This window comes from Manis javanica, chromosome 5 (assembly GCF_040802235.1).
Source record: "Manis javanica isolate MJ-LG chromosome 5, MJ_LKY, whole genome shotgun sequence".
Lineage (NCBI taxonomy): Eukaryota > Metazoa > Chordata > Mammalia > Pholidota > Manidae > Manis > Manis javanica.
In genome coordinates, this window is record NC_133160.1 from 172,014,105 (window position 1) to 172,032,015 (window position 17,911).

At 50.3% G+C, this 17,911-nt stretch overlaps 1 protein-coding gene across 1 annotated transcript in view; it reads left to right on the forward strand.

The window, feature by feature from the left end:
- The window catches only part of DOK7 (docking protein 7), a 30,410-nt gene extending 25,333 nt beyond the window's left edge, over positions 1–5,077 (forward strand). The window contains exons 8-10 of the mRNA XM_036992451.2: positions 1,063–1,114; positions 4,541–4,681; positions 4,883–5,077. Coding sequence (XP_036848346.2) covers positions 1,063–1,114; positions 4,541–4,681; positions 4,883–5,019 — 330 coding nt within the window. The 3' untranslated portion in view covers positions 5,020–5,077. The remainder of the gene's footprint in view (positions 1–1,062; positions 1,115–4,540; positions 4,682–4,882) is intronic.
- The last annotated feature ends 12,834 nt before the right edge of the window (positions 5,078–17,911 follow it).

The window sequence follows — 17,911 nt, forward strand, 5'->3', positions numbered from 1 at the left end:
GAGGGGACGGGGCCTCTCATCCGGCGGAGCTGGGCAGGGCCACCAGGACAGCCTTCCACCGCGTGGAGTTGCAAGGAGCATTTGCTTTCACCCATTCTCTTCCAAGTGAGCTCGCGGGGCCTCTGGCCCTGGTTGGAGCACTGAGAGGCCCCAGCGCTGCTCCGGCAGCCTGGGGTCACCGGCATCACCCCCCTTCTCAGGCTGGTGGGCAGACGGGGCAGGGGTGGGGTGGGAGGTGCTTCTCAGGGGTTTGGGAGCTTCCTGCTGAGTGTCAGGGCTGGGGGCACCTGGAGGGGACACTCATCCTGAGTCCTCCTGGCCCCACCCATCCTGGCCCCCAGGGAGGGGACAAGATGCCTCTGCCGGGCACTTTGCGGCATCCCGCTCGCTCATGCCCAGTGGAGCAGGTGCCATCTGTGGCTGGGGGGCTCTGGGCAGGCAGCGCCCGGGCTCCTGAGGAAGGAAGACCACAGCCCACGGGGCCAGGTGTGCAGCTGTGAGCCGCTGTCTCCGCCTTGAGATCTGCCCGCAGACCCGGCCCCAGCCCCAAGGACGGCAAGGCCCCCTCTTGCCCAGTGTCCATCCGCACTTCCACTCGGCCACCAGGAGGCCCCTCTGCAGTTGGGAGGGGCTAAGCTCTCAGCCCCCAGGGGGACTTCCTGGGCACCCCTGCAGGGCCCCTCCGTGGGCGCTGCTTAGAGCCGGCTGGCAGTGCCCAGGGCCAGGGAGTGCGTGCTCCAGTCCTGGGGCCGCTGGGGCTAAAACCCTGACATGCGGTGGGCAGGATGTGATGGACAGCGAGTCTGTGGTCCAATAAAACAGTCTGTTTGGGAACAGAGGCCAGATATGACATGGGCCTGAGCTGCCAACCTCTCTGCCAAGATGGGGGTCATGTGGGCACCAGGGCTGGTGGGCCAGCTTGGTCCTGGAGCATGTGGGGAAGGGGCCCCGGGAGGCGAGGCATCGGGGCCCCAGCTGGTCTCCCCTGTAGGGATCTGCATCACTCTTGTTGTCGGGCTGGGTGCAGGGCAGATGGACTGACCCCTGTTCTCTTTGGTTTAGGGAGCAGCCGCCTCACCCCCTGGGCTCCCGACGCCACTTTCAGGTAGGCCCAGCTGGCCCCAGCTCCTACACAGCCCTTCCCTGGGGACAAAGGGGTCCTGGTGGCTACAGCTACAGCCCAGCTAGATAGGCAGTGGGGTGTCCATGGGCAGGGGCAGCAGTGGGCCGTGGGGTGTCAGCACGCAGAGAGTGACCATGGACAGAGGGTGGCAGTGGACAGAGGGTGATGGACAGTGGAGAGTGGCAGTAGGTTGCTAGTGGGCAGAGGGGAACAGTGGACAGAGGGTGATAGTGGACAGAGGATGACAGTGGACAGGGTGGCCATGGACAGTGGAGTGGCAGTGGGGAGGGGGTCATAGTGGACAGAGGATGACAGTGGTAGCTATGTGCAGCTAAGAGGAGCCAGGCTGGGCAGCAGGGGGAGGACAGGGTGGCTGGGTGTGGCCATGCTGCTGGGGGTTTCTTGGATAGAGTGGACAGGCCAGGATGGCCCGGATCCCCAGCCTTTAGGAGGGAGCCTTGTCCTTGAGGTGACAGAGAGCAGAGGTGAGGGGGTCCAGGCATAGCAGGGCGGTGGTGATGGTGGTGGGCGAGGCCCAGGCAGGAAGCGAGGGGAAGACTTGAGGGTCCTTGGAGAAGCTGGGTGGGGGCGAAGGCCAGGCAGACACTGGGTGTCCAGGAGATGGTCCTGGGGGGCGTGGAGGCTGAAGGCTACAGGGAGCTGTCCTCGGGCTGGAGGTCAGGGGTCAGCTCTGTGCCTTGTCTTCTCCACGGAGCCTCTGGGGGTGGGGCTCTAAGGAACCTCCATCCCTCCATGGCCCCTCAGGGGAGCATAACGCCTGTTTGGGTCCAGACCCTGCAGGCTGAGCAGGGCACAGGCTGACCTGGAGCGGGCACTGAGGGCAGGAGGGGTGGAAAGGGCCACTGGCAAGCAGGGTCAGACGGGACCACAGGAAAGCCGCTGCTGCCGGCCTGGGGCATCTCCCCTGACCGCGAGGCTGTGGGCGGCCCTCCAGATGGTCCCCACACCTGCCTCCTGCTGTCCGTGGAGCCTGCCCTCAGGGCCTTCGCAGGTCTGTAACTCAGACACGTGTGTCTCCAGGAAGGGAGAGTGGGGTGGGCACAGGGTCAGGACCTGCTGGACGACATGCATCCTCTGTACTGGGTCCAGGGGCTGGGCTAGGGGGACAGAGACAAACGTGACCCCGCATAGTGGGGCCAGAGCCTTGGGTGCAGCCCAGGGTGGGTGGGCCAGGGCGAGGCCAGGACAGCGCTCGCCTGCTCACCTGCCCTCCGGCAGCTGGTAAGAGCTCCCCGGAAGCTCAAACTGCAGGAGCCGGTGGGGTGGGAGGTGGAGAGTCCCAGGGGTGTGGGATGTGGGGTGTGGGGCAGGGGACCAGGGCCGAGGAGGCCGGGGCAGCCTTCCTGTGCTGGTGAGCGTCACCGGCAGGGCTGGCCCTGTGGGACTTCCCGTGCCCAGTCCTGCTACCACCCTCTCCCCCTGCCCACCTGGCCCTGCTGTGAAGAGTACCGGCTCAACCCTAAAACCAACCGCTGAGTCCTGGGGAGATTGTCCACGTGCCCTTGGGTCAAACCACAGCCCCTCCATTCGGCTGCGAGGCCTGGGGTGGGGGTGGGGCCTCCCTCCCAGACCCCCTCGGGCCTGTTGCAGCCCCGATGGCTCCCCCAGTGGCAGCGGGGCCTTAGTCCTTGCCCTCCCCGCCCTCCTTTCTTGCCCCCACTCCTCGGCTCGTGCCCTCTGCCCCGCGCAGCCTGCCCTGTGTGGCCCGGCCCCACTGCCGCCCTGGGCACCCCTGCCTGTCATGGGGAGGACCTGGGAGAGGGCCTGGGTTGTGAGGGCCTGCCTGGCCCGGCGCTCTAAGGGGCTGGTGTGCAGTGCCCGCGTGGACATGGTGCAGCCAGCGTGCCCCGGCTGCCTGGGTGCAGAGTGCCCCAGCCCTGCGCCACCTTCCAGGCCCGGGGGGACCCGCCTTTCCTGAGATGGAGCCTGTGTGCGAATGCAGTGGGTGGAAGGAAGCCCCTCACCTCTGAGCAGAGCTTTCCTGGGACCGTCGTTTGCTTGACAAAGGCTCAGAGCATTTCTGTGCTTCCAGGCAGGGCAGGGCCCCATGACCTCACGCGCCGTTCCCCCCGGCCTGGTGGTCTTTGTCCTGGCTGGCCCGGGACCTCACGTCTTCTACCACCGGACGTCTCGCATCCTGGGAGCCCCGTGTCCAGAGGCCCCCTCTTTCCATCCCAGACACCACAGTGTCGCTCTGGGGGCAGCCCACCCCGGCCGAGGTCCCGACGCCTGGCAGGGTGCCCCCTGGTGGCCCCCTGCCTTCCTCTGCAGGGAGGGTCCTCAGGCTGCGCTGGTCAGGGGTGTGTGTCCACCTCATTGGACCCTGACCGTGTGGCTGAGCCCTGCAAGGAGACGGTCTGGTCAGGGCTCTGGGCTGGGCAGGCTGGGCTATGGAGGGGAAGAATGCGGTTCAGGAAACCGGGTGGGTGGACCCGGCCCTGCCCAGCGGCTGTCCACTCAGGAGCTCAGGGTCTCTCTGGCCTCAGCCTCCCCCCAGGAGCAAGCAGGCAGTGTGGGGCACCCCTTCGGCCTTGCTGGGGCAGTGAGAGGGATGAAATGACTGGCACCCGTGTGGGCGTGGGCCTTCAGAAAGGGCCCTGTGGCAGTGTGTGCCCCGGGCTGGCCCTCCAGTGCCCACCACCAGCAGAGCCAGGACCCTCCCGGGGGAGGGCTTTGCACTCTCAGACAAGTGGGTGGTGGCTCAGAGACAGGCTGTCCTGGGGCCTTCAGCCCCCCACCTGCTCCTGCCCAGCAGCTCCTACTTCCCCTCCTGCGCCTGCTCCGCTGGCCACAGGTCGTTCTGCGGCCCTAGGCCTGGCCGCGTCTCGAGGCTGCTGGCCCTCGGGAGAGGGTGAGAGAGTAACTTGGCTGCTGCCCCCCTAAAATGGCCTTGAGCCCCCACCCCATGTGCTGTGCCCCGAGGGGCCCTAGGATCAGAGTGTGGGAGAGGCTGCAGGAGGAGGGTGGGCTGCCCTCAACCCTGGTCCCGAGGGCCGGTTGCATTTGCCAGGAACTGGGAGCGGATCCTGGGCGGGGAGGGTCTTCGGTGCCGGGGGCCGTCTGGGAGGTGTCACTGTGGATGGAGGTGTGGGCCTGCCCTCTGGGAAGGGATCCTTATGGGGGTCTCACGGTCCAGGGAGGGTCCCTGCAGCCTGGACAGATGGGGTGACCATGGAGGACAGCCACGCGGCTGACGCTGAAGGTAGAAGAGCACGGTCACTGGGTCCCAGTGGGCCTTGGGCCTCGGGTACTGCCCAGCAGCTGTCAGCCCACTGCAGCAGGCAGGGAAATCGGGAACTTAGCAAGTCTTCCCAGGCTGTGGGGGGGTGAGCGGGGTGGGTGGGAAGCCGGCTTAGGGGTCAGCGCAGCCCTCCGCCACTGCCTGGAGACTAATAGCTCCCTTCCCTGCAGGCAGCCTGGGGCCTGACAGGCTGAGCAGCGACTCGCCCACCTACGTGAACATCCCTGTCAGCCCCTCATCCAAAAAGCAGCTGCACTACATGGGCCTGGAGCTGCAGGCCAGCGAGGGGATCCGAGGTGGGAACCCACATGCCCTGGGCGGCCCACCTCCCACCCGCCCCCCTTCCTCCCCTTGAGGGTGGCAGCCCCCTGCGTCCCCACCCAGGGTTCCTGCTTAGGTCCTGGCCAATGGCAGGGGCGAGCTCTAGGCCTGGCAGTCCCTTGTCCCCGAGGCCTCCGCGGAGCTGGGGGTGTCAGCTCACCCACGGCTGCTTCCAGGGGCGGGCGCCTCCCGCTATGCGCAGATCGACATCACAGCCATGGAGGCGGCCCACAGGGTGGGGGCCCGGCACGCGCAGACCCGGGAGGAGCGGCTGCCAGAGCTGGAGCAGAGGAAGCGGGGGACCCTGCAGTGAGGCGGCCGGACACTCCCCCAACCGGACAGGCTAGCACGGCCATGCCGGCCGCCCTCCTGTGGGTCCCTGGCTGTCTGGGCTCTGTGATTTGTGGCCTCCTAGCCGCAGGGTGGGCATGGCCGGTGCCCTGGCCGGCGTGGGTGGGTGGGAGGTTCTGGGGCTCCTGCCCAGCTCTTCCTGCCTCTGGGGCCAGAGATGACCCTTCCTCTGGCCTCAACATGTCACGGGACATCAGCCTGATGGGGGGAGCAGCTGTCTAGGTGCCAGGTAGCTTCCACTTACTTCATTATCTGAGGCCTCATCTCAGCTGCTGGTGGCGGGGCTGGTGGCGGGGCCGGGACTGCGAGCAGGGCCCAGGGCTCTGGAGGTGGTGGCCTCCCAAATGACTGCAGGTGTGTCCTTGGAAAATGCCATGTCCCCAAGCCATGGCCCGGACCAGGCCCGACCCACGCCGAGCGTCCTGCAGCCCTCGGCTCAGGGACCCCCAGCTGCCACCCTCTGCACCTGGAAGCCGCCCCTCCCAGGTCACTGCCATCTGGACCTGAGCCCTCGGCCCCGGAGGACTGTCCCCCGTTCCGACCGGCCAGGCGGGCCCCGTGTGTTTACCTGGGCGTGCTTCCCGGGGCCCGCTGCAGTCACTCGTGTGCAGTTGAAGACGCTTCCTGCTCTATTTTTAACGACGCCCAGTGTTTTTCTGAAGGGTGAGGTGCTTCCCTTTCTGTGTGGTGGCGGTGGCTGGTTCACCTGGTGGCCCCGGGATGGGACTCTGCTGTCTGGACACAGTGGAGGGGCTCAGGGCCCCCGCATGCATCTGTCGGGGCGCCCCTCTCCGTAGGGACGCTGTGTGGCATGCCCATGGCTCGGAGTGGGCCCGGCCTCACTGGCTAGTGGGGTCTGGACACGGGGAATCTTCCAGAGTTGGGGGGGCCTCCTGCCACCCCTCCTAGGCCTGACAGGGACGTGCCCACTGGGCCCCCCTACCCTGGTGTCTGAGATGATACGGCTCTGTCCTGCCTGGCTGGAGGCTCCAGCCACGGGGACTCACGCCCCCTTCCTGCCCCCGCTCTCCCACCCATTATCCATCTCCCTCTCTCTCCACCAGCTGCTCCGTGGCTGTCGTGCCCATAGAGAGCACCAGGGGCTGACATTGTCCACATGCTCCTCAGCAGGGGTCCCCGGGGCTGATGGGCTCCAGAGCACCAGCCTCCCCGCCACACCGCATCCGAGCTGACATCTGACTGCTGGGGCAGTCCGGGCAGCGGGGAGATGACCCAGTCCTGAGCCTGTAGGGGTAAATGTCCCGGGTGGGGTGCACAGGCCCTGGGGTTGATCTGGGTCAGCCTCGAAGGACCCCACTAGCACCTCCAGGACAAGGTTCTAGGGTAGCAGGACTTCCCTTTAACCTGAGTGGGGGATGAAGCCTGCCTGGCACACCCCAGCCCTGGGCAGGCTGCAGGGCCTTACCAGTGGCCTTGAGTGGCTGGCATCTGGAGTCTCCTCTTTCCAGAACAGGACATGGCTGCTCTCTGGGATGCTAAAACAGGGTTCTGATGTGTGAGGCCTCTAGGGAAGTTTGGGCCTAGACTGGACTCCTAGCAGGGACTGGGCCGCGTTCTGTTCCCACCTGCGAGTTTGGTGGCCCGAGGGGTCTCCTGGGACACATCCACCTGCAAATGTATGGCTGAGGGGTGGGGCCCAGGGAGGCGAGCAGCTCCCTGTTGGGTGCTACGCAGGGTGCGCCCTCCTGCCCTTGGGCTCCCCAGCTGGGGGCAGAAGGACGCAGGGTGGGGGGCCCTCTGATGCTGGGTTGGGTTTAGCATCTTCATTTGGAACATCAGCGCCAGACAGGGCACTTTACCCTTCTAAAGAATTGAAATATTATAAAACATAACTGATGTTACTTCCAGTGTGTGGTGTGACAATGCGACACTATTTACTGTGCAGTAGCCACCCTAGGAAGTCAAATGCCTACAACCTCACAACAGTTACACGGTTTACTTTTCCTGGAGATGAGAACTGTCAGCATCTACTCTCAGCTACTTTCAGATGCACAGTGCAGTGCTAACTACTGTCGCCGTGCTGTACGCACACCTGCAGACTTCTCACAGCTAGGAATCTGTCCCTTCTGCCCATCTTCACCCATCTTACCCCCTCCCTGCCTCTGACCACCATTCTTTCTCTGTATCTGTGGGCTCCACTTTTCTTTTTTAAACGTATCCACACATAAGTGAGATTATACAGTATTTGTCTTGCTCTGACTTACTTCACTTAACATGATGCCCTCAAGGTTCACACATGTCACAAATGGCAGACCTTCTTTCTCTTTTATGGCTGATATCTATTATATATGTATATATATATATACACACCACATCTTTATCCGTTCATCCATCAGCAGACACTTAGGTTGCCTCCACATCTTGGCTATTGTAAATAACGCTGCAATGAACATGGGGTGCATTTATCTTTTTGAGTTAGTATTTTTCTTACCTTTGGATAAATACCCAGAAATGGGATTACTGGATCCTAGGATATCTTTAGTTTTTTGAGGCACCTCCCTACTGCTTCACACAGTGGCTGCACCATTTTGCATTCCCACCAACAGTGCACAGAGGTTCCCTTTTCTCTATACCCTTGTCAACACTTATTTCATCTTTGACAAGAGCCAGTCTGACAGGTGTGAAGTGGCATCTCGCTGTGGTTCGATTTGCATTTTCCTGAGGCTTAGTGATGCTCACCATGTTTTTATGTCTGCTGGCACCTGTGTGTCTTCTCAGGGAAAGTATCTATTCAGGTCCTATGCCCATTTTTTTATTAAAGTATCACTGATACGCACTCTTATAAAGGTTTCACATGAAAAACATTGTGGTTACTAAATTCACCCATATTATCAAGTCCCGGCTATACCCCACTGCAGTCACTGCCCATCAGTGTAGTAAGATGCCACAGAGTCACTATTTGCCAGCTCTCTGCTACACTGTCTTCCCTGTGCCCCCTCACACCATGCGTACTAAACGTAATACCCCATCAAACACCTTCTCCCTCCCTCCCTCCGCACCCACCCTCCCCCGCCCCTCCCCCACCCTTCCCCCACGGTAACCACTAGTCCCTCTTGGAGTCTGTGAGTCTGTTGCTATTTTGTTCCTTCAGTTTTACTTCATTATTATACTCCACATATGAGTGAAATCATTTGGTACTTGTCTTTCTCTGCCTGGCTTATTTCACTGAGCATAATACCCTCCAGCTCCATCCATGTTGTTGCAAATGGTAGGATTTGTTTTCTTCTTATGGCTGAATAATATTCCATTGTGTATATGTACCACCTCTTTATCCATTCATCTACTGATGGACACTTAGGTTGCTTCCATTTCCTGGCTGTTGTAAATAGTGCTGCGATAAACATAGGGGTGCATCTGTCTTTTTGAATCTGGGATCTTGTTTTCTTTGAGTAAATTCCTGGGAGTGGAATTCCTGGGTCAAATGGTATTTCTATTTTTAGTTTTTTGAGGAACCTCTATATTGCTTTCCACAACTGTTGAAGTAATTTACATGCCCACCAGCAGTGTAGGAGGGTTCCCCTTTCTCCACAACCTCACCAACATTTGTTGTTGTTTGTCTTTTTGATGTTGGTCATCCTAACTGGTGTGAGGTGATACCTCACTGTGGTTTTTATTTGCATTTCTCTGATAATTAGCACTGTGGAGCATCTTTTCATGTACGTGTTGGCCATCTGAATTTCTTCTTTGGAGAAGTGTCTCTTCATATCCTCTGCCCATTTTTTAATCAGGTTATTTGCTTTTTGGGTGTTGAGGCATGTGAGTTCTTTATAAATTTTGGGTGTTAACCCCTTGTCGGATATGCCATTTACAAATATATTCTCCCATACTGTAGGATGCCTTTCTGTTCTACTGATGGTGTCCTTTGCTGTACAGAAGCTTTTTAGTTTGATGTAGTCCCATTTATTCATTTTTGCTTTTGTTTCCCTTGCCTGAAGAGATGTGTTCAGGAAAAAGTTGCTCATGTTTATATTCAAGAGATTCTTGCCTATGTTTTTTTCTAAGAGTTTTATGGTTTCCTGACTTACATTCAGGTCTTTGATCCATTTTGAGTTTACTTTTGTGTGTGGGGTTAGACAGTGATCCGGTTTCATTCTCTTACATGTAGCTGTCCAGCTTTGCCAACACCATCTGTTGAAGAGGCTGTCATTTCCCCATTGTATGTCCATGGCTCCTTTATCATATATTAATTGACCATATATGCTTGGGTTAATGTCTGGATTCTCTATTCTGTTCCAATGGTCTGTGGGTCTGTTCTTGTGCCAGTACCAAATTGTCTTGATTTCTGTGGCTTTGTAGTAGAGCTTGAAGTTGGGGAGCATAATCCCCCTGCTTTATTCTTCCTTTTCAGGATGGCTTTAGCTACTCAGGATCTTTTATGGTTCCATATAAATCTTAGAACTATTTGTTCCAGTTCATTGAAGAATGCTGTCAGTATTTTGATAGGAATTGCACTGAATTTTTAGATTGCTTTAAACAGGATGGCCATTATGACAATATTAATTTTTCCTATCCATGAGCATGGGATGCATTTCCATTTACTAGTGTCCTCTTTAATTTCTCTCATGAGTGACTTGTAGTTTTCAGGATGTAGGTCTTTCACCTCCTTGGTTAGGTTTATTCCTGGGTATTTTATTCTTTTTGATGCAATTGTGAATGGAATTGTTTTCCTGATTTCTCTTTCTGCTAGTTCATCATTAGTGTATAGGAATGCCACAGATTTCTGTGTATTAATTTTGTATCCTGCACCTTTGTTGAATTCAGATATTAGATCTAGTAGTTTTGGAGTGGATTCTTTAGGGTTTTTTATGTATAATATCATGTCCTCTGCAAACAGTGACAGTTTCACTTCTTCCTTACCAACCTGGACACCTTTTATTTCTTTGTGTTGTCTGATTGCCGTGGCTAGAACCTCCAGAACTATGCTGAATAAAAGTGGGGAGAGTGGGCATCCCTGTCTTGTTCCTGATCTTAGGTGAAAAGCTTTCAGCTTCTTGCTGTTAAGTATAATGCTGGCTGTGGGTTTGTCATATATGGCCTTTATTATGTGGAGGTCCTTGCCCTCTATACCCATTTTGTTGAGAGTTTTTATCATGAATGGATGTTGAATTTGTCGAATGCTTTTTCAGCATCTATGGAGATGATCATGTAATTTTTGCCCTTCTTTTTGTTGATGTGGTGGATGATGTTGATGGATTTTTGAATATTGTACCATCCTTGCATCCCTGGGATGAATCCCACTTGGTCATGATGAATAATCCTCTTGATGTATTTTTGAATTCGGTTTGCTGATATTTTGTTGAGTATTTTTGCATCTATGTTCGTCAGGGATATCGGTCTGTAATTTTCTTTTTTTGTGGTGTCTTTGTCTGGTTTTGGTATTAGAGTGATGCTGGTCTCACAGAATGAGTTTGAAAGTTTTCCCTCTTACTTTTTGGAAAACTTTAAGGAGGATGGGTATTAAGTCTTCACTAAGTGTTTGATAAAATTCAGCAGTGAAGCCATCTGGTCTGGAGTTTTTGTTCTTAGGTAGTTTTTTGATTAGCAATTCAATTTCTTTGCTGGTAGTTGGTCTGTTCAGATTTTCTGCTTCTTCCCGGGTCAGCCTTAGCAGGTTGTATTTTTGTAGAAAGTTGTCAATTTCTTTAGGTTATCCAATTTGTTAGAATATGATTTTTCATAGTATTCTCTAATAATTCTTTGTATTTCTGTGATGTCCATAGTGATTTTTTCTTTCTCATTTCTGATCCTGTTTATGTGTGTAGACTCTCCTTTTTTCTTGATAAGTCCGGCTAGGGGTTTATCTATTTTCTTAATTTTCTTGAGGAACTAGCTCCTGTTTTCATTGATTCTATTGTTTATTTCTTCTCTATTTTATTTATTTCTGCTCTGATATTTATTATGTCCCTCCTTCTACTGACTTTGGGCCTCATTTTTTCTTCTTTTACTGGTTTCATAAATTGTGAGTTTAGACTGTTCATATGGGATTGTTCTTTCCTGAGGTAGGCCTGTATTGCAGTATACTTCCCTCTTAGCATGGCCTTTACTGCATGCCACAGATTTTGGAGTGTTGATTTATTGTTGTCATTTGTGTTCATATATTGCTTGATCTCTGTTTTTATTTGGTTATTGATCCATTGATTATTTAGGAGCATGTTGTTAAGCCTCCATGTGTTGGGCTTTTTTGTTTTCTTTGTGTAATTTATTCTAGTTTCATACCTTTGTGGTCTGAGAAACTGGTTGGTACAATTTCAACCTTTTTGAGTTTATTTTGTGGCTTAGTATATGATCTATTCTTGAAAATGTTCCATGTGCACTTGAGAAGAATGTGTATTGTGCTGCTTTTGGGTGGAGAGTTCTGTAGATGTCTGTTAGGTCCATCTGTTCTAGTGTGTTGTTCAGTGCCTCTGTCTCCTTACTTATTTTCTGTCTGGTGGATCTGCCCTTTGGGGTGAGTGGTGTCTGAAGTCTTCTAAAATGAATGCATTGCATTCTATTTCTCCCTTTAATTCTGTTAGTATTTGTTTCACATATGTAGGTTCTCCTATGTTGCCTGCATACATATTTATAATGGTTATAGCCTTTGGTGGACTGACCCCTTTACCATTATGTAATGTCCTTCTTGATCTCTTGTTACTTTCTTTGTTTTGAAGTCTATTTTGTCTGATACTAGTACTGACAACTCTAGCTTTTTCTCCATACTAGTTGCATGAAATATCTTTTTCCATCCCTTCACTTTTAGTCTGTGTATGTCTTTGGGTTTGAAGTGAGTCTCTTGTAGGCAGTATATACACAGGTCTTGTTTTTTTATCCTCTCAGTGACTATGTCTTTTGTTTGGTGCATTCAGACTATTTATATTTAGGGTGATTATCAATAGATATGTACTTACTGCCATTTCATATTTTAGATTCGTGGTTACCAAAGGTTCAGGGGTAGCTTCTTTACTATCTAATAGTCTAACTTAACTCAGTAAGCTATTTCAAACACAAACTAAAGGTTTTTTTTTTTCTCTCCCTGTTTTTCCCTCCAATCTTTACATATTAGGAGTCATAATCTGTGCTCTTTGTGTATTCCTTGACTGACTTTTGGGGCAGTTGGTATAATTTTGTATTTGTTTAGTAATTAATTGGTCCACTTCCTCTACTGTGGTTTTATTTCCTCTGGTGACGGCTATTTAGCCTTAGGAGCACTTCCATCTATATCAGTTCCTCCAAAATACACTGTATTTACCTCCAACAGTTTGTTAGGGGTCTATTCTCAACTTTTGCTTGTCTGGAAATTGTTTAATCCTTCCTTCATATTTAAATGATAATCATGCTGGATACAGTATCCTTGGTTCAAGGCCCTTCTGTTTCATTGCATTAAGTATATCCTGCCATTCTCTTCTGGCCTGTAAGGTTGATGTTGAGAAGTGTGATGATAGCCTGATGGGTTTTCCTTTGTAGGTGACCTTTTTTCTCTCTCTGGCTGCTTTTAATACTCTGTCCTTGTTTTTGATCTTTGCCATTTAAATTATTATATGACTTGGTGTTGTCCTCTTTGGGTCCCTTGTGTTGGGAGATCTGTGCACCTCCATGGCCTGAGAGACTATCTCCTTCCCTGGGGAAGTTTTCAGCAATTACCTCTTCAAAGACACTTTCTATCCCTTTTTCTCTCTCTTATTCTGGTACCCTTATAATACAAATATTGTTCTGTTTGGATTGGTCACACAGTTCTCTCAATATTCTTTCATTCTTAGAGATCCTTTTTTCTCTCTGTGCCTCAGCTTCTTTGTATTCCTCTTCTCTAATTTTTATTTCATTTACCATCTCCTCCACTTCAGCCAATCTGCTTTTAAATCCCTCCATTGTATGTTTCATTTCAGATACTGTACTTTTCAAACTTTTTATCTTTCTTGAATTCCTTCCTAAGGTCTTTAATATTTTTCTGTAGCTCCGTGAGCATGTTTATGATTTTTATTTTGAAATCTTTTTCAGGAAGATTGGTGAGTTGTTTCACTTGGCCCTCTTTCTGGTGTTTGTGGGATTTTCATTTGTACCAGGTTCTTTTGACATTTCACATTTGTAGTAATAACTTGGAGTAGATGGCACCCTCTAGTGCCCAGAAGCTCTTCTCTCTGGAGCTGCTCAGCCCCTGGAGTAATGGCAGGGGTCAGAGGCAAGCAGCACTGGTGCCTGCCAGGGGGTGAAAGCTCCTTCTTGCTTTCCAGTCGTCGTGCCTGCCTCCACTGTCAGGGCCAGTGAGCTGCAGGCATGCAGGGAGCAGCCTCTTGGATACACCCTGGTAGCTGCTGTAGGCAGGGCTGCCTCTGGCTGTCCTGGAGCGATGGTGGGGGTTGCAGTCAAGCCACTCCATGTGCCTGACAGGAGGAAAGAACTCTTTCCTGCTTTGCAGCCACAATGCCGGCCTCCACCGTCAGGGCCAGTGGGCCGAGTGCATAGGGAGGAGCCTTTATGCTACACCCTTGTAGCTGCCATGCGGGGCCACCCTCTGGCTGTCCTGGCACAATGGTGGGGACGGCAGTTGTGCAGACCGGTGCCTGCCCGGAGGAAGGAGCGGTAGGCTGCATATCTCATTGGGGGGCCTTGTCATGTGTTGCCAGCCTGGGGGTGGTGCATGTGAAGATCCTGAAAGTTCCCCACCTGCTGGGCTGAGTGCGCTGGGACACTTTGTCCACCTGTCCTTCCTCCTGAGCAGCAAGCTCTGTGCAATCCTTGCCCCTTTAGCAGCCCTCTTGCTGTTGGGAAGTCTCTCAGAGTGCCCAGCTTTCTTTTGTCCCAGAGCAGCTGGCTGTGGGTACCTGTTCTCCACAAGCAGCTGGAATGACAGTCTCTCCAAGTATTCTCCCTGTCTTAGCTGTCCAACCCCACTAATCTCCAAAGAAACATGTAGGTTCGTGCTCCCAGAGCAGCCCTCCAGGGCTGGGTGTTCAGCAGTCCCAGGCCTCCACCCCCTCCCTGCCCTGTTTCTCTTCCTCCCGGTGAGCTGGGGTGGGGGAGGGGCTCGGGTCCCGCTGGATCACGGCTTTGGTACTTTACCCTTTTCCATGAGGTCTGCTCTGTTCCTCAGGTGTAGGGAGTCTACCACAGCCTTCTTTCCTGTTGCTCTTTCACGATTAGTTGTATTTGCTGTGTTTTCATATTGAATGTGGTTTTGGGAGGAGGCTTCTGTCTCACCTGTATTGCTGCCATCTTTAATCCTCTCCTCTTCCCATTTTTAAATCAAACATCTTTTCTATTTGAGTTGTATGAACTCTTCATGTTTTGGATATTAACCCTTATCAGATGTGACTTGCAAACATTTTCTCCCATTCCACAGGCTGTCCTTTCATTTTGTTGGTTTCCTGTGCTGCGCAGAAGCTTTTTAGTTTGATGTAGTGGCTATTTTGCTTCTGGTGTCAAATCCAAAAATTACAGCCAAGACCAGTGTCAAGGAGTTCACTACCTATGTGTTAGTTTTACGGTTTCAGGTCTTTTTGTCCAGGTCTCTAATCCACTTTAATTTTTGTGTATAAGTGTAAGGCAGCAAATTTCCCCAATATCACTTATTGAAGAGATTGTTCTTTCCTTGTAGTATTTTTGGCTCCTTTCTGTAAATTAATTCACTATTATCTGTGTGGGTTCATTTCTCAGTTTACAGTTCTGCCCTGTCGATCTATGTGTGTTTTCATGCCAGAACGATACTGTCTCACCACGACTTTGTAGCACGGTCTGAGATCAGGGGGTGTGATGCCTCCAGCTTTTCTTTCTCAAGATCGCCTTGGCTGTTTGGGGTCTTCTGTAGTTCCATACAAATCAGCATTGTTTTTTTCTATTTCTGTGAAAAATGTCACCAGAATTTTGATAGGGAGTTCATTGACTCTGTAGATTACTTTGAGCAGTACGGACATTTAAACAATATTAATTCTTTCAGCCCAAAAGCATAGAAGAGATTTCCTTTTGTGACTTCAACTTCTTTCATCAGTGTCTGTTTGCAGTGTACACATCTTTCACCTTCTTGGTGCATTTTTTTTATTGACAAAAAATTTTATTCCCAAGTTTTGGTGAGAACTGTAGATGTAACTATAAACCGTGTCCTATAGTTTTTTTTTAACTTAATATTATTTATTTAAATTAAATTTATCTATTTATTTATTTATTTTCCTATCATTAATGTACAATTACATGAACAACATTATGGTTACTAGACTCCTCCCATCATCAAGTCCCCCCCACATACCCCACTACAGTCACTGTCCATCAGCCTAGTAAGATGCTATAGAGTCACTACTTGTCTTCTCTGTGTTGTACTGCCTTCCCCGTGCCCCCCCCACATTATGTCTGCTAATCGTAATGCCCCTCCTCTTCCTCCCCTTCCTCCCGTCCTCCCCAGTCCCTTTCCCTTTGGTACCTGTTAGTCCCTTCTTGGGTTCTGTGATTCTGCTGCCTTGTTGTTCCTTCAGTTTTTTCTTTGTTGTTATCCTCCACAGATGAGTGAAATCATTTGGTTCTTGTCTTTCTCCGCCTGGCTTATTTCACTGAGCATAATACCCTCTAGCTCCATCCATGTTGTTGCAAATGGTAGGATTTGTTTTCTTCTTATGGCTGAATAATATTCCACTGTGTATATGTACCACATCTTCTTTATCCATTCATCTACTGATGGACACTTAGGTTGCTTCCATTTCTTGGCTATTGTAAATAGTGCTGCGATAAACATAGGGGTGCATCTGTCTTTTTCAAACTGGGCTGCTGCATTCTTAGGGTAAATTCCTAGAAGTGGGATGCCTGGGTCAAATGGTATTTCTATTTTGGGCTTTTTGAGGAACCTCCATACTGCTTTCCACAATGGTTGAACTAGTTTACATTCCCACCAGCAGTGTAGGAGGGTTCCCCTTTCTCCACATCTGCGCCAACATTTGTTGTTTGTCTTCTTGATGTTGGCCATTCTAATTGGTGTGAGGTGATATCTCATTGTGGTTTTAATTTGCATTTCTCTGATGATTAGGAATGCAGCGCATCTTTTTATGTGCCTGTTGGACATCTGAATTTCTTCTTTGGAGAACTGTCTCTTCATATCCTCTGCCCATTTTTTAATAGGATCATTTGCTTTTTGTTTGTTTAGGTGCGTGAGTTCTTTATATAATTTGAATGTGAACACCTTATCAGATGTGTCATTTATGAATATATTCTCGCATACTGTAGGATGTCATTTTGTTCTGCTGATGGTGTCCTTTGCTGTACAGAAGCTTTTCAGCTTGGTGTAGTCCCACTTGTTCATTTTTACTTTTGCTTCCCTTGCCTGGGGAGATATGTTCATGAAGAAGTTGCTCATATTTATGTCCAAGAGATTTTTGCCTATGCTTTCTTCTAAGAGTTTTATGGTTTCATGACTTATATTCAGGTCTTTGATCCATTTTGAGTTTACTTTTGTGTGTGGGGTTAGATAATAATCCAGTTTCATTCTCTTACATGTAGCTGTCCAGTTTTGAAACACCAGCTGTTGAAGAGTCTGTTATTCCCCACTGTATACCCATGGCTCCTTTGTCATGTATTAATTGACCATACATGTTTGGGTTAATATCTGGACTCTATTCTGTTCCACTGGTCTGTGGGTCTGTTCTTGTGCCAGTACCAAATTGTCTTGATTACTGTGGCTTTGTAGTAGAGTTTGAAGTCAGGGAGTGTAATTCCCTCTGCTTTATTCTTCCTCCTCAGGATTGCATTGGCTATTTGGGCTCTTTTTTGGTTCCATATGAATTTTAGAACTATTTGCTCTAGTTCACTGAAGAATGCTGTCAGTATTTTGATAGAAATTGCATTGAATCTATAGATTGCTTCAGGCAGGTTGGCCATTTTGACAATATTAATTCTTCCTATCCATGAGCACAGGATGTGTTTCCATTTATTGGTTTCTTCTTTAATTTCTCTATTGAGTGTCTGCAATTTTCAGAGTATGAGTCTTTCACTACCTTAGTTAGGTTTATTTATAGGTATTTTATTCTTTTTGATGCAATTGTGAATGGAATTGTTTTCCTGATTTCTCTTTCTGCTAGTTTATCATTAGTGTATAGGAATGCAACAGATTTCTGTGTGTTCATTTTGAATCCTGCACCTTTGCTGAATTCAGATATTAGATCTAGTAGTTTTGGAGTGGATTCTTTAGGGTTTTTTTTTATGTCATCTGGAAACAGAGACAGTTTGACTTCTTCCTTGCCAATCTGGATGCCCTTTATTTGTTTGTATTGTCTGATTGCCGTGTCTAGGACCTCCAGTATTATGTTGAATAAAAGCAGGGAGAGTGGGCATCCCTGTCTTGTTCCTGACCTTAGGTGAAAAGCTTTCAGCTTCTTGCTGATAAGTATGATGTTGGCTGTGGGTTTATCATATATGGCCTTTATTATGTGGAGGTCCTTGCCCTCTATACCTATTTTGTTGAGAGTTTTTATCATGAATAGATGTTGAATTTCATCAAATGCTTTTTCAGCATCTATGGAGATGATCATGTGGTTTTTGTGCTTTTTGTTGATGTGGTGGATGATGTTGATGGATTTTCAAATGTATCTTCCTTGCATCCCTGAGATGAATCCCACTTGATCATGATGGATGATTTTTTAATGTATTTTTGAATTCAGTTTGCTAATATTTTGTTGAGTATTTTGCATCTATGTCCATCAGAGATATTGGTCTGTGATTTTCTTTTTTTGTGGTGTCTTTGTCTGGTTTTGGTATTAAAGTGATGTTGGCCTCATAGAATGATTTTGGGTGTATTCCCTCCTCTTTTACTTTTTGGAAAACTTTAAGGAGGTTGGGTATTAGGTCTTCACTAAATGTTTGATAAAATTCAGCAGTGAAAC